Source organism: Neopsephotus bourkii, unplaced genomic scaffold, assembly GCF_033783945.1.
Source record: "Neopsephotus bourkii isolate Nb327-2 ecotype Australia unplaced genomic scaffold, CSIRO-AGI_Nbou_v1 NB_1541, whole genome shotgun sequence".
Classification (NCBI taxonomy): Eukaryota; Metazoa; Chordata; class Aves; order Psittaciformes; family Psittacidae; genus Neopsephotus; species Neopsephotus bourkii.
The window spans coordinates 408,833-423,024 of record NW_026902017.1 but is presented as its reverse complement, the minus strand read 5'-3'; the positions used below and the strand labels follow the sequence as shown (position 1 = coordinate 423,024).

Genomic DNA, 14,192 nt, shown 5'->3' with positions numbered 1-14,192 from the left:
TTTTAGTTTTTGTGCAGGCTTGATAGCATATGCTTGGAAATGGCCTGGATTGGGACTTCCTTTTGTCAACTGCAACCTTTGTAGAATGAGTCCCAGCTGAAGTGAGTTTTGTCTGCTCAGATGATGTCAAATAGCAGGCTAGTCCTCTCGGGTGATATTTTTATGTGTTGTCTCAACTGTCTGTCACTTGTTTTATCCATTTGTGCTCAATTATCTGTGGGTGGGAGGCAACATGTAGCCCCACAGCTTATAGGGAGGAGATTGAGACAAATGCATACCTTTCATTCTTCATGTTTCTTTCTGCTTTTAGTGGTAGTTGTTTTTTTTTTTTTTCCCTCACAGCTTTGAGATTTTAAAAAACACAATTTTGCATCTTAGTATTTAAATGTTGGTTGTTCTTATATTAAAAGTTGGGCCATATCTTACTGACACTTCTTCCTGGTGTGCAATCCCTGCAAGTGTGTGTGTGCTCAGGGCATTGCATATCCAGCAGCCGAATTCACAGCTCATGTACTACCAGCCTTCCATAAATAAAGTTTGTGTTTTCTTGGCTGGCTTGAATTGTAAGTGTGAGCTTGTACCATATGGGTGGAAATGTGGCAGTTGGGGCAGGCAGCACACCAGGCTTCCCCTTTGCCTCCTGAGCTGTTGTCTCAGCCGCTGCTTGGGGTAGAACAGTGATGCCCAGAGGTGCTGCATAGGGCAGAAATGTCTGGACAAGGTTTCTGCTGAAGTCAAAGGCTGAGGAGCCAGGGTGGTATTTGCTGGAAGCAGTCTCTCCCAGCAGCATTCCTGCAGAGCGGGGGCTGGGAGAAGCCTGTCTGGAAACACCTGCTTCACTTCTGTCCTTCAGCAGGAGCTGCTGGACTGAGCCTGCCCCAGCACCTGGCTGTGGCTGTGTTTCCCCCTGCTTCTGCTTGTAAAACTCCATTCCCTGGGGTCAGAGCAGCCTGGGTAGATGGGACACCCTGCACTTGCACAGGCTTGATGTGAGCCACAAGCTGGACCAGTAATTGCTGTTGTGAGGCAATGCCCATTGGTTGTGCCCAGTTGGAGAAGACAGATTCACCCATACTTCCCTTTGCACCAGGCTCTTGCCCTTGGCTATACAGGGAAGGTGTTGCAGCCAAGGCAAGGAGGAGCCTGGGAGAAAGGACATTACCCCACAAACCCACTTCAGGGCTGTGTGCGTTTTCTGGCAGTAAAACACTTTTCCTGCTTAAATTTCCTTGCTCACAGGACACAGACTGGTGGAGCGTTGGTCAGTGAGGAGCAGGGCTGGCTGGGGACTGGCTCAGTGTTGCTGGTGACTGGAGCTTCTTCACAACAGCCTCTGCCGAGGGTTCATCTGGGTGAGCTGTAATGTGGATGAAGTGGATAAGCCCCTGCTCTGCCCCAAGATCATCTCAAGGGTGCCTTGTTCCCCTGACTCCAGCCCTGGCCCTGCAAGGTGCCACTCTGAGGCAGTTAATGATTATCCCTGACACCTCCAGTCCCCGCTCCTGCCCTGGCTGGAAGGAGTGTGGAAGGCTGGGAAGCAGGATGCTGCTGCTGCTGGTGTTCCTGGCTCTGCTGGGCTCTGCTGGCTGCCCCAGGACTGAGCCCCTCAGCACATCCAGCCAGGACCTGCCATTCCATGGGGCAGATCGCTATGACTTTGCCATCATCATTGCTGCTGGCACCATGGAATGCTTCTGGCAGTTCGCACACCAGAATGGGAACTTCTTCTTCAACTACGAGGTGAGTTTTGCAAGGTGCATCTCGGGAAGCTGTGCAGCTGCTGATGAGGTCAGCGAATGGCTATACCGAGTTAGTCCAATGCTGCAGCTCCACAGTCAGTGCTGGCCACTGCCTCCTTCAAGGGCATGGCAGGTTCTGCAGTGGAAATTCCTCCAACACCATGGGCCTACAACCAGGCTTATGTGCAGAAGGGCAACTCAGGCTGAATCTACCAGCCTCAGAGTGGAGGGGGCTTGCCTTGCATGGGGAAGGTACTGAGTTGGGACAGGAATAGTTTCAGTCATTTGGGTTTTCCACCTCAGGGACTGTACTTTTTTTAGGCAATTTCCATCATGAATCACATTTCCTTTTTTAAATACCTGTTTTAAAGGAGCAGTGAGAGCTCTGGATGTGGAGACTGAGCATGCAGAGAGCTGCAGGGTGTCCTGGCACTGGGGGAACTCTGCCATTTGCTGGGCTGGCTGAAGGCTGCTGCACGGCCCTTGGCTCTCTGAGCTGCAGCTGGAAGGCACACCAGAGGTCTCAGGCACAGCCCTATGTACTTGTCCTCGAGCTCTGTTCCCTTCCCGAAGGGAAAACGGCAGCCTTTTATCACCTGTTTACACTAGGCTGGTTGAAGGAGAGCAAGAGCATGGCCATGCCCAGCGCTGACAGCTTCCCCCTGGCTCTGCCCTCAGCAAAGCAGCCCCACAGGAGCATGGCACAGCCCTGGGCCTCAGCACAGGTCCATCTCCCACCACTGCAGCAGTGCCAGGAGCACCCCATCGAGGCAGCAGGGAGATGGAATAGGTACAGGGGGGAGGAGATATGGGGTGTGTTCAGGAGTCTGCAGCACCATGAGCAGGCGCTGGGAGCCTTGCTGTTTATCATCCAGGGCTGTGGGGTTTAGGGTTATTCACATACAGCTGGCAGCTCACTGGCGGCTGTTCCTGGCCCCAGCTCACAGCACTGGAGGGGTCAGCTCCCCAGGGACCCCAAAACAATCCTCAGTAGAGGCTGGACCACACTGGGCCCCTTCCCTGCACACAAGGGCTCCTATGGGCTCCTGTCTGTTCCCTGAGCTCAGAATTGGGCCCATGAATGCCACTTGGGTGTTTTCTGCCTCCAGGTCCAGCGTGCCACAGGGATCGGCAACAACAGGAACATCCTGGTCACAGCGAGCGACCCCAGCGGCTTCCAGCTTGGTGCTTCCCAGCATGCGCGGGGACAAATCAACTTCCTCACCAAGGAGAAAGGTCCTCGCTGCCCTGGTCCTGCTCAGGCAGCCAGCATTTCTCAGGGGCATTATTGGTCTGATCACATCTCTTCAGTGGGGAGGATGAGGGTCAAGCGCTGGGGATGGGTTTGCCTGGCAGTGGCTCTTCTGCTCAGGGAACAACAATCCCCGTTTCTCTCCACAGGTTTCTACCAGCTGTGCCTGAACAACCAGCAAAACCACTTGGGCTTCATGCAGGTGTATCTCAACTTTGGTGTCTACTACGAAGCCTTTGACGCAGATAACAAGCAGCCAGAAGAGCGGAAAGAGCTGAATGACACCCTGGAGGCAATTGAGGTGAGTGTGAAAGTGACCACAGTGCTCCAATGCCGTGAGGATGGGCAAGTTCTCCCGAGGGAACCAAGAAGGTGTTTGCTGTTGGCTGAGCTGCAGCTTTAAGTTAATGCTGAGCACAGGGGGAGCTCCAAGAGCAGCTCTTCCAGCCCCAGGCTCTGCTGCAGCCCAGATGCTGAGCACCCACCTCTCCTGCAGGTCAGCACCCAGAAACTGACGCTCCACATCTTCCACATGTGGCGGTTCTACAACTTTGCCCGGATGCGGAAAACATCCGATTCCTTCCTCCTGGAGGCCAATTACAACTACATCAACTGGTGGTCGATGGCTCAGAGCTGTGCCATTGTCCTCTCCGGGGTGCTGCAGCTCTACTTCCTGAAGCGCCTCTTCAATGTGCAAGCCCCCAGCAGGCAGAAGTGCTAGCTGTGTCCAAAAGTGCGGGAAGGACCAGTGCCTGCAGCGCTTGGTTACAGCGCTAACAGCTAATTCTGACCCTTCACAGAGAGGGAGGAAGGGCCAGATCCTGCTTTGAGGGAGTTCCCCTGCCCCTCCCTTGGCTGAAATCACCCCAACAGAAGAAATGCACAACACTGGACTCTGTGTGCTAGGTCAGTTTGTTACCTCCCTACCCATCATTACGGTGTTCTATAATGTCTTTTTTACCAGGCACTTAATAAAGAACCCCTGGCACCCAATCTGGGGCATGATAGCAGCCTTCTGTCCATCCTCTGCAAGCCTACACAAGGCAAGTCCTGCCTTGCAGGCAGCTGCCTGCCCCCTCCTTCTCTCTCCTCAGCTCAGTGGTCAGCCTGTCCACCCAGCCCTAGGCTGTGTGCCTCCCCATCTCTTCTACAGAACTACACGTGCAGCTTCTCCCCTCTGGTGCCTCACCCCAGTGCATCGTGCTGCCTCAGGAAGGCAGTAGTGGCATGTACCACACACAAGGGTTGATCCCCCCACCAAGGCCTTGCCCTAAACAACAGGCACTTTAGAAAAAGAAACGGGCTTTATTTGAGAGCAGGGGCAGGTCTGGTGCCTGCGGCGCAGCTCCTCACTTAGGTAGCAGTTCCCCTAGAGTATGCGGCTGTGTGGTGGCTCCCAGCCCTTTCACACCAGAGCATACCCCAGCAGCAGAGTGGGCTCCCTGTGACACTGCTGCACCGACAATGCAGGACAAAGTCTGTTCTGGCCAGGAACACTTGCGTCTTTGGAGCGCCGGAGTCCTCTTACATGAGGGTGTCCTCGTTCCGCACGTACTCCCCAACATCAGCCTGGTGGAACACCACGATGGCCATGGGATCCACCTTCCGGCACTCCTGCGTGGACTTGGCAGCCACCCCAAAGCCCTGGATGAACAGGAGGTAAGAGTTTGCCCCCCAACCCTGTAATCCCGCCCTGGGAAGCACGGGGTCCACACCAGCCACTCACCAGCGGGACGTCAGCCATGGAGTACACCACCACTCCCTGGTACTGAGCTGTGTTCTCTGTGATGCGGCCCAGGCCTGACTTCAGGACATGGTTGCCATAGAGAAAAGACTGCTCCGAGCCCGGCTTCACCCACACCTTGAACTGCAAGAAAAGCAGAGCGCAATGAAGGGCTGGGGGAAGCTGGGGGCCAGGGGCTGCCGGGGGCAGATTCCCACCTTGGCGTAGGGCGCAAGGAAGTCCAGAGCCGTGACACTGAGCCGGAACTTCTGCGTCTTGGTGAACTTCCCGAAGCAGGTGCCCAGCGCCGTCAGGCTCTCCCGGGGGATGCTCGCCGCCACCTTCAGCAGCTTCTCGCTGCGGGGATGGGGATCAGAGCTGGAGCAGCTCCGGGGCAGCGCCCGCTGCCCGGCACCTCCCTCCCTGCCCTCGCCTCACCTTACCTCACGTAGTAGACGCGGTCGCGGTGCAGGCGGAAGCAGTAGGTGCCATCGGGCCGGTCCACCAGCAGCTGGATGTTCTCACCGATGCTGCGGGAACAGACGCCGTGAGCTCGACCCGGTCCCTCCGCCCGCCCCCGCTTCCCGTCCCGCCCGGTGCCCCCGGCCCCTCACTATCGCCCCAGCTTCTCGAAGACCGTCCGCGTCTCCGCATCCGTCAGCGGCCGCATCGCTCCGCGCCGCACACGCGGGGTCCCACCGGAACCACCGGAACGGGAAATAAACGTCGGAACAGGAAGTGTCTGGCCGGAAGTGGTGCGGCGGCCCGTTGGAGCGGCGCGATGGCGGCGGCAGCGGAGGAGGCGCGGCTGCTGGCCTGGCTGCGCGGCCCCGCGGCGCCCGGTGGCCCCGAGCTCTCCGCATACGTGTCCGAGCTGGCGGCGCTGGGGCTGGCGGAGCTGGGCCGGGAGCCGGCGCGGCTGGCGGCGGAGCGGGCGCGGGTCGGGGCGGAGACCCGCCGCTTGGCCTTCGAGCACTACCGCGCCTTCATCCGTTCCGCCGAGTGCACCGGCCGCGCCGGACACGGCTTCGGCGGCATCGAGAGCCGCCTCGGCAGCCTGCTGGAGCGCCTGCCAGCGCTGCAGGACGCCTGCCGGTGCGGGAACGGGCACCGGGACGGCGCGGGAGCGGGGGGGGGGCCCGCTGGGGACTCGGGGAGACCGGGGATGGCGGGGAGCGGGGCTGTGAGGGCACGGGGGAAGATGGAGGGAGGCTGGGACAGGGTCTGGCGGAGCACAGGCGGCCCTGGGGTCAATGGAAGGCTGGGCTGGGGGGGCGAGAAGGAGCTGGTGCGGAGCTGGGAAGGATGGGACTGAGGAGACATCATGGAGGGTGTGAGGATCCCGGGGATTACCTGCTGCAGGGGCGAGCCTCGTGCTGATCCCATCCTCATCCCGCAGGAACTTCATGCGTGATGCTGAGGAGATCGCCTGCAGCCGGCGCATGAACAGCCTGACGCTGAACCGGCACACGGAGATTCTGGAGATACTGGAGATACCGCAGCTCATGGACACCTGCGTCCGCAATGGCTACTACGAGGAGGCGCTGGAGCTCGCTGCCTACGTGCGACGGCTGGAGAGGAAGCACAGCACCATTCCTGTGATCCAGGTGGGATCTGCTCTGCCCCTGCCCCTGCCCTGTGCCACCCTGCACCCAGCTCCTGTGGCTGAGGCCTCTCTCCCACCCCAGGGCATTGTGGAGGAAGTTCGCCAGTGCACCCAGCTGATGCTGAACCAGCTCATCCAGCAGCTCCGCACCAACATCCAGCTCCCGGCCTGCCTGCGGGTCATAGGCTACCTGCGGCGCATGGATGTCTTCACGGAGGCTGAGCTGCGCATCAAGTTCTTGCAGGCACGGGATGCGTGGCTGCGTTCCATCCAGGCCTCCATCGCTGATGACGACCCCTACTTCCACATCACCAAGACCATCGAAGCCTGTCGCGTCCACCTTTTCGACATCATCACCCAGTATCGCGCCATCTTCTCCGATGAGGAGCCGCTCCTGCCCGCCGAGGGTCAGGCCCTCAACGAGGGGGCCATTTTCCACAGCTGGGTGCTGCAGAAGGTGTCCGAGTTCCTGCGGACACTGGAGCGCGACCTGCGGCGTGGGGTGGGCGGCCGCCTGGACTCGCTGCTGGGGCAGTGCATGTATTTCGGCCTCTCCTTCAGCCGGGTGGGGGCCGATTTCCGCGGGCAGCTTGCGCCCCTCTTCCAGCACGTGGCCGCCACCGCGTTCAGGAAGGCGGTGGAAGAGGCAGTGGAGAAGTTCCAGGAAGAGATGAATTCCTACACACTCATCTCTACGCCGGCAGTGCTGGGGGGCAGCGCAGGAGTCCCCGTGCCCATGGCACAGCCAGGGACGCTGCAGCCCCCCATGGTGCTGCTGGACTTCCCACCCCTCGCCTGCTTCCTCAACAGCCTCCTCGTCGCTTTCAATGACCTGCGGCTCTGCTGCCCCATCGCCCTGGCACAGGATGTCACCACCTGCCTGGAGGATGCGCTTGGTCAGGTGAGGTGCTAGGGGATAGAGCTGTGCCTTGTCCCAGGAGGACATGGGGGCAGGCTTGTCCTGCTTGAGTATTGGTAGGATGGAATCATAGACTCATTTAGGTTAGAAAAGACTTTTGAAGATCATCAAGTCCAAGTGTTAGCCTGGTAGCGCCAAACCCACCACTAAACATGTCCCTAAGTGCCATGTATCCATGTCCTGGTGACTCCACAACTTCCTTGGGCAGCCTGTTCTAGTGCTTGGCAACCCTTTTGGGAAAGAGATTATTCATAATCTCCAGTCCAAACCTCACCTGACACAGCTTGAGGCCGTTTCCTCTTGTACCACCACTTGTTACTTGGGAGCAGAGCCCAGCCCCTCCTGTCTCCATCCTCCTGTCAGGCAGTTGTCAGAGCGATCAGGTCCTCCCTGAGCCTTCTTCAGACTGAACCCCCACCCCGGTCCCTCAGCCATTCCCCATCATACTTGTGCTGCAGGCCCTGCACCAGCTCCGCTGCCCTTCTCTGGCCCCACTCCAGCACCTCAATGTTGCTCTTGTAGTGAGAGGCCCAGAACTGAACACAGGATTCAAGGTGAAGCTTCACCAGTGCCCAGTACAGGGGAACAGTCACTTCCCTGGCCCTGCTGCCACACTATCGCTGATGCAGGCCAGGATGCTCTTGTCCACCTGCATGCAAGCTGCCTCATGTTCAGCTGCTGTTGACCAGCACCCCCAGGTTATTTCTGTGGGCAGCTTTCCAGTCACTTTTCCCCACAGCTGGAGCATTGCATGGGGTTGTTGTGGGCCAGGTGCCAGACTTGGTACTGAGCCCTGTTGAACCTCGTACAATTGGTTGTGAGAGGAGTGTCCATTTTACCTCTGGGGTTGTCTGTGGGGGGTATCAACAACTCTGCCTTCCACCCCAGGTGACTAAAACCATCCTGGCCTTCCACCGTGCGGAGGAGGCGGCTTTCAGCGGGCGGGAGCAGGAGCTCTTTGCCCAGTTCTGCATGGCTTTCCTGGATGACCTGCTGCCCTACCTGAACCGTTGCCTGCAGGTCCTCTTCCCGCCGGCACAGATTGCACAAGCACTGGGTGAGACCCCGGGGGGTGTTGTTTTTAGTGGGGAGGGGGGAGCCTGATTCCCCCCTAGTTCTGCTGGTCCTGCCTCTGGGGGGCTTCCCTTTGCCCACAGGCTCCCACCAGCCCCCGTTTCCCTCTCTGGCAGGCGTCCCCCCGACCCAGCTGCAGCGCTTCGGCCACCTGGGCCGCATCAACGTGGCTGCTCTGAGGGACTCGCTGGCTTTCCTGCTGCCGGCTCCACAAGACGAGGAAGAGTCTCTGCGCCCAAAGGAAGAAGAGGAGGCTGAGTCCCTGCCCGCACCCCCGCCTGCACACGGGCAGGAGGGATCCCCCGAAGGGGCTCTGCTGCCGACAGCAACCACGGAGTAGCGGGGCTATGGCTGGGCCGTGTCACCGCGGCTCCTGTCCGCTCCCTCCCGTGGGACGCGCTGCCTGCCCTGGGCTGTGTCACCCCGTCGCGCTCTTCGGTCCTCCCCGCCGGCAGGTGTCGCCGTCTCGCCCCGTCGTGCCCGGCGGGGTTGCACATGGCGGCGGCGCTGGCAGCGGGGAGGCGCGGGGCTGCCCTGGCTCTGGCGGGGCGCGGGTGCGGGGACGCTGCGGGCTGGGGCCAGCGGGAGCGCTCCTACTGGCGAGCCCTGCGGCGGCGGGTGCTGGGCCCGCCCGTGCCGCCCTTCGCCGCCCCATGCCAGGTGGGAGCCCCGGTGCTGCGCGCCGCAGCCGCCGCCGTGGCCCCGGAGCTGCTGGGCGGCCCCGAGCTGCGGGAGCTGGCGGCGGCGCTGGCGGCCGGGCTGCGGCGGGGGCCGTACCTGGGGCTGAGCGCCCCGCAGCTCGGTGTGCCGCTGCGGGTGTTCGCTGCCGAGCTGCCCCCCGCCCTCTGCCAGCAGTACCCGGCCGCGCTGCGCCGCTCGCACCGCATCGAGCCCTTCCCGCTCCGCCTGTTTGTCAACCCCGTGCTTCGCGTCGTGGACACGCACCTGGTCACCGGCCCCGAGGGCTGCGCCAGCATCCACGGCTTCTCTGCCGATGTCCCACGCCACTGGGCCATCCATGTGTCGGGTACGCACCCCACAGCCCTGCCTGCACCCCCGGGTCTGTCCAGCACCGCGGTTCCTCCCTGACCGCTGCGCTCTGGTAGCAGGGGTGAATGAGCACGGGGAGCCGGTGAGCTGGGAGGCGAAGGGTTGGGCAGCCCGTGTTGTCCAGCACGAGATGGACCACCTGGATGGCATCCTCTACATCGACCGCATGGACACACGCACCTTCACCAATATCAGCTGGATGGAGCTGATGGACTGACAGCCTCGGGCCGAATCCCACTGGAGAAGAGCTGCAGCGAGGCCCCACACCGGACACTGGCCAGAGGGGCAGCATGGCACTGCATGGGCTCCTACTCACCATTACTACAGCCAAAATACACACTGTGAAGCCTCAGCCTGGCTCCTGGCCTTTCTTGCTCCTGGTCTGGGGGTGGGATAGGGTTCAGCCCTCATTGTTCCAACTCCTGTAGTCATCCTATGGGTCTAGGAACCAGCACCACTGCCAGGGCTGTACTGGAAGAGGGAACCCCTTTTCCAGGGCTTGTTTGTGGTCTGGGATGGAGCTGGGGATGGGACACGCAGTTTGGGTGAGGGGTGGAAGCAAGCTGGCAGGAGACCTTATGGCTTTTCCCTTGGCTGGGGGCTGCTCTCAGAGGGTGCAAAGCACTACCCTCTGCCTGGGAACAGGCAGCAGCTCCTGCCTGCATAGGCAGTAGCACAGGCACTGTGTTACTGGGTGGAATTGAGGAGCCAGGCTGACCCTTGCCAGTGCAGTCAGATCCTCATGGAAGGGGCCAGGCACCACCTGAAGCTTTTGGATTGTTTTTATTTCCATACAAACAAGACAGAACCCAAAGCAGCATTAATTTAAAAAATAAAAAAGAGCAGGAAGAAGAGTGGGGTGCAGCCAGGGGGGCAATCAGTCCCCAGGCCGTGCCCAGACACCCCCCGCCATCCCCTTGGGGCCATTCATCTGGGCCCCACCAGGTGCTGCAGTGCAATTGGGTGAGCAGTGAACAGAAGATGAACCTGTTTGGCACAGGCAGCAGGGAAGGAGCCACCCCAGCCCCATGCCCTACCCACCCCTCAGCCTTCTTGTCCGAAGTCCTCAGTGAATTTCTTCACCTTCAGCAGATCCTCAGTGTTCACGGTGGGGCGGGTGGTGGCCAGTGAGCGCAGCATGTCCGACTGCAACACAGGCAGTGCAACACTGTGCGAGCTGGCACAGGGCAGGGCCCCCCCCAGCAGTCCAGGCAGCTCTGCCCACCCAGCGGGCTGCCATGGGCTACAGTGTCCCAAGGGGTTCCCGCAAGCAAAAGGACCCCCTAATGCACCCCAGCCCTGCCCAACCCTTCGCCTGGGGACAGACAGACTGGAGGAGGAACAGGGATGTGGCAGGGTCAGGGCTGCAGCACTGCTGGCCTGCACCAGCCTCTATGCACCAGGATGCTGTGGCAGTGACCATACTCACCATACAGACCATGGGCTCCATCAGCTTGTCACTGGGCACCTCCATCCAGGTCATCTCAATGGCTCCCTGGTCGCCAGGCGAGCACGGCATCAGGAGGTCATCCACAAAGGTACCAGGGCTGGTGCGGGAGGGACCACGGACCTGCAGCAGAGTGGCAGGGTGGGATGGTGGCCACAGCACCAGCACCAGTCATGGGGCTCCCCCACCACCCCAGGACAGGCCCCCCAAGCCGGGAGCTGTCCCCACTCACCTTCTTGAAGTGTGTGGCCGACTGCACCTTGCGTACAGGCTGCATCAGGGCATCGCGCACGATAATGCTGATGTCAGCCCCCGAGTACCCCTCGGTCTTGTGGGCCAGCTCCTGGATATTGGCCTCGGTCAGGCTGTGCGGGGTGTTGCCAAGGTGCAGCTTGAACATCTGGGCCCGCGCCGCCTCCTCGGGCAGCGGGATGTAGATGCGCTTCTCAAACCTATAGGCAGTGCAGGCAAGGGGTGAGCCCCACGCTGCCAGACCCTGCCAGCACTGTGGGTCTGGAGCTGAGGAGCTGCCGGGTCCTGCTCACCTTCTCCTGATAGCAGAGTCCAGCACCCAGGGGATGTTGGTGGCACCCAGCACCAGGATCCCATCGCTGCTGTTCCCTACACCTGCACAGGAATGCAGTACAGATGAGTCAGTGTGATCCCCAAGGACCGTGTTGTACAGGCATCTGGCAGTTTTCCTGTGCCTGCCTGGCCATCCTGCTCCCTCCTTTCTCTGTTTTCTCCCCATACACACCCTGCATCTGCACCAGGAATTCTGTCTTGATGCGCCGGGCCGCCTCACTCTCATTCTCATTGCGCGAGCCGCACAGGGAGTCCACCTCATCAATGAAGATGATGGAGGGCTTGTGCTGCCTTGCCAGCTCAAAGAGATTCTTCACCAGCCTGGGAACAAAGAAAGCAAGAGATGGGGTTCCCCACCAGGAACCCTGTACAGCACCAAAGGCACCCAGTGCCTGTGACAGCCCCAGGGCAGGAGCCCCAAACTCCTCCAGCCCGCCCTGGGAAGCCCTTGCTGACAACGAGGCGAGCACCATGCTGGGAGAAGGACCATCATCCCCTGTGGAGCTCTGTGAGTGCCCATGCTCTCCCATGGGACCCACTGTCTGCAGTACCAGGGCCCCAGCCAAGCTCCGGTGGGGATGCCAGGAGCCAGCCTGCAGCAGCCACACCTCCTTGCTGCCAGCTTACTTCTCACTCTCTCCCAGCCACTTCGACATCAGGTCAGAGGACGACACGGAGAAGAAGGTGGAGTTGTTGGCCTCAGTGGCCACGGCCTTGGCCAAGTAGGACTTGCCAGTGCCAGGGGGCCCGAAGAGCAGGATCCCTCGCCAGGGTGTGCGCTTCCCTGCGACAGAGGCCAGTGTCACAGCTCCCCTGTCCCTGTGCAGGCCAGATCCATGTGGGCTCACAGGGACACACATTCCTGTGCTTGGGGTCACATCCCAGCACACGCTGCCCCATGGCACCTCCTCTATGGGCGAGCAGCAGCCGTGGCGCTGCCGTGCCTCTCACCAGTAAACAAGTGTGGGAACTTGATGGGCAGGATCACAGCCTCCTTCAGGGCTTCCTTGGCTCCCTCCAGGCCGGCCACGTCACTCCACCGCACGTTAGGTTTATCCATCATGATGGCACCTGTGAGAAGGCAGCTCTGCCCATGCAGCCCCACAGAGACAGGCCAATACGCTCCCAACATCTACCAAAAGCGGGGAGAGCCAGAACCCTCATCCCTCCCTACCCCTCTGCTCCACCAAACCCTTCCACTCACACCAACCCCACCGTCCCTCAGCACAGAGGCTGGTTCTTGGGTTACCAGACCCCAGCAACACACCCCTGGTCCCCAGTCCCACAGCCTGCCTCCCTCCCCACAGTCACCCCTTGCAGGAACCCCTCTGCTGACCCCGCAGCCACCAGCAGGACCATACCCACTGTGCCCAGCACAGCCCCTCACCCATCAGCTGCTCCTGCAGCATTTTCTTCTCAGGGTTCTCGCCCTCGCTGTCACTGTCACTCCTGGGGAGAAGGGACAGGGGTCAGGAGCGGGACTGGCCCCGGTGTGGCAGGTCAGGGGGGACCCAGCACCTCCACACACCCCTTGGTGTCATTCTGGGACTCCTTGACAGGCTTCTTGCTGTGCTTGTCCTTGCTCCGCAGGTAGTCCTTCAGCTTCTCCGCCCGGTCCAGGTACTGCACGCACTTGGCTCGGATGCTCTCCTTCGCCTTGTCGCTGTGAGCCTCATCTGGAGAGACCCACCGGCGTCACCCGCGGCCCCGCTCCCGCCCCCGGCCCCCCGAAGCCGCCGCCCTCACATTTGATGGCGTGCAGGAAGTATTCCACGGCGTGCTGGTACAGCCGCAGCGCCTCCTCGTAGTTCTTGGCCTTGTCCTCCTCGGTGGCTTTGGTGACCAGGTCGATGGCTTTCTGCCGGGGACGTGCGCAGCGCGGTGAGCCGCGCACCGGGTCCTTCCCACCCCCGGGGGACCGGCACTGCTCGCACCGGCGCGGCCGGCGGGGTCCCCTCCGCAGCGGCCGGAGGGACAGGAGCCTCCTTCCTCCACCCCCCCACCACGGACAAGATAAGGCTGACCCAGCGGGGCCCGGCACCGGCGCATAGCGAGGCCTTCCCCCGCTGGCTCCGCACCGGCACCGGGGCCGTGACAGGGCCCCCCCGCGGGGGGGGCGGAGACGCCGCTCACGGCAGGCGGGGCCCGGTCCGCGCCCCGGCAGCCCCCGTACCTGCAGGGTGGACGTTGTCATCTCATCGCCCGGGATCGCCGCTGCTGGCGCGGCCCGGCCCGGCGGCGGCGGAGCTGGGCCCGGGGGACCGCCCGCGACTGCGGCTGTGAGCGACAGCGCCCCCTGCCGGCGCCCTCCGGCACGGGCGGGGCCTCGCCCCCTCGGCATTAAACCACGCCCCCCGCCGCTCCCCCGCTCCCTCCCCGGCCCTGGTTATGCGCATGCGCAGACGCGCACGCAGGCTCCCAGCGGAGCGGGGGGTCCCGAGCCCCTGTGTCCAACCTGGCCTTGAGCACTGCCAGGGATGGGGCAGCCACAGCTTCTCTGGGCACCCTGTGCCAGCGCCTCAGCACCCTCACAGGGAAGAGCTTCTGCCTAAGAGCTCAGCTCAGTCTCCCCTCGGGCAGGTTCAAGCCATTCCCCTTGGCCTGTCACTACAGGTCCTAATGAGGAATCCCTCCTCAGCATCCCTATAGGCCCCCTTCAGATACTGGAAGGCTGCTCTGAGGTCTCCACGCAGCCTTCTCTTCTCCCCGCTGAACAGCCCCAACTTTCTCAGCCTGTCTTCATACAGGAGGTGCTCCAGTCCCCTGAGCATCCCTGTGGCCTCCTCTGGACTTGTTC

General features: G+C 61.3%; 5 protein-coding genes across 7 annotated transcripts in view; 2 read left to right on the top strand and 3 right to left on the bottom strand.

The window, feature by feature from the left end:
• The window catches only part of NFAT5 (nuclear factor of activated T cells 5), a 138,266-nt gene that overhangs the window by 106,356 nt on the left and 17,718 nt on the right, over positions 1-14,192 (bottom strand). The window lies entirely within an intron of this gene.
• On the top strand, positions 1,346-4,001 carry TMED6 (transmembrane p24 trafficking protein 6). Its single transcript, XM_061370377.1, has 4 exons — positions 1,346-1,740; positions 2,849-2,975; positions 3,141-3,292; positions 3,488-4,001. The coding sequence occupies exons 1-4, from the start codon at positions 1,363-1,365 to the stop codon at positions 3,710-3,712; spliced, it is 882 nt and encodes a 293-aa protein (XP_061226361.1). The 5' UTR covers positions 1,346-1,362; the 3' UTR covers positions 3,713-4,001.
• Positions 4,277-5,464, bottom strand: NIP7 (nucleolar pre-rRNA processing protein NIP7). The gene is made up of 5 exons (XM_061370376.1): positions 5,329-5,464; positions 5,158-5,244; positions 4,933-5,071; positions 4,718-4,858; positions 4,277-4,635 (listed from the first exon to the last, which is right to left on the bottom strand). The coding sequence occupies exons 1-5, from the start codon at positions 5,382-5,384 to the stop codon at positions 4,516-4,518; spliced, it is 543 nt and encodes a 180-aa protein (XP_061226360.1). The 5' UTR covers positions 5,385-5,464; the 3' UTR covers positions 4,277-4,515.
• On the top strand, positions 5,475-9,715 carry COG8 (component of oligomeric golgi complex 8). 2 transcript variants are annotated; one of them, XM_061370375.1, is made up of 7 exons: positions 5,476-5,809; positions 6,114-6,321; positions 6,403-7,221; positions 8,128-8,296; positions 8,430-8,593; positions 9,356-9,382; positions 9,434-9,715. In XM_061370375.1, the coding sequence occupies exons 1-7, from the start codon at positions 5,496-5,498 to the stop codon at positions 9,578-9,580; spliced, it is 1,848 nt and encodes a 615-aa protein (XP_061226359.1). In that variant the 5' UTR covers positions 5,476-5,495; the 3' UTR covers positions 9,581-9,715. The 2 variants fall into 2 exon arrangements, with proteins under 2 accessions (XP_061226358.1, XP_061226359.1); XM_061370374.1 differs by lacking the exons at positions 9,356-9,382; positions 9,434-9,715 and having other exon boundaries at positions 5,475-5,809; positions 8,430-8,682.
• Positions 10,290-13,671, bottom strand: VPS4A (vacuolar protein sorting 4 homolog A). 2 transcript variants are annotated; one of them, XM_061370371.1, is made up of 11 exons: positions 13,569-13,671; positions 13,142-13,253; positions 12,924-13,071; positions 12,783-12,844; positions 12,347-12,466; positions 12,023-12,179; positions 11,568-11,716; positions 11,356-11,437; positions 11,043-11,262; positions 10,793-10,933; positions 10,290-10,509 (listed from the first exon to the last, which is right to left on the bottom strand). In XM_061370371.1, the coding sequence occupies exons 1-11, from the start codon at positions 13,587-13,589 to the stop codon at positions 10,408-10,410; spliced, it is 1,314 nt and encodes a 437-aa protein (XP_061226355.1). In that variant the 5' UTR covers positions 13,590-13,671; the 3' UTR covers positions 10,290-10,407. The 2 variants fall into 2 exon arrangements, with proteins under 2 accessions (XP_061226355.1, XP_061226357.1); XM_061370373.1 differs by having other exon boundaries at positions 12,783-12,841.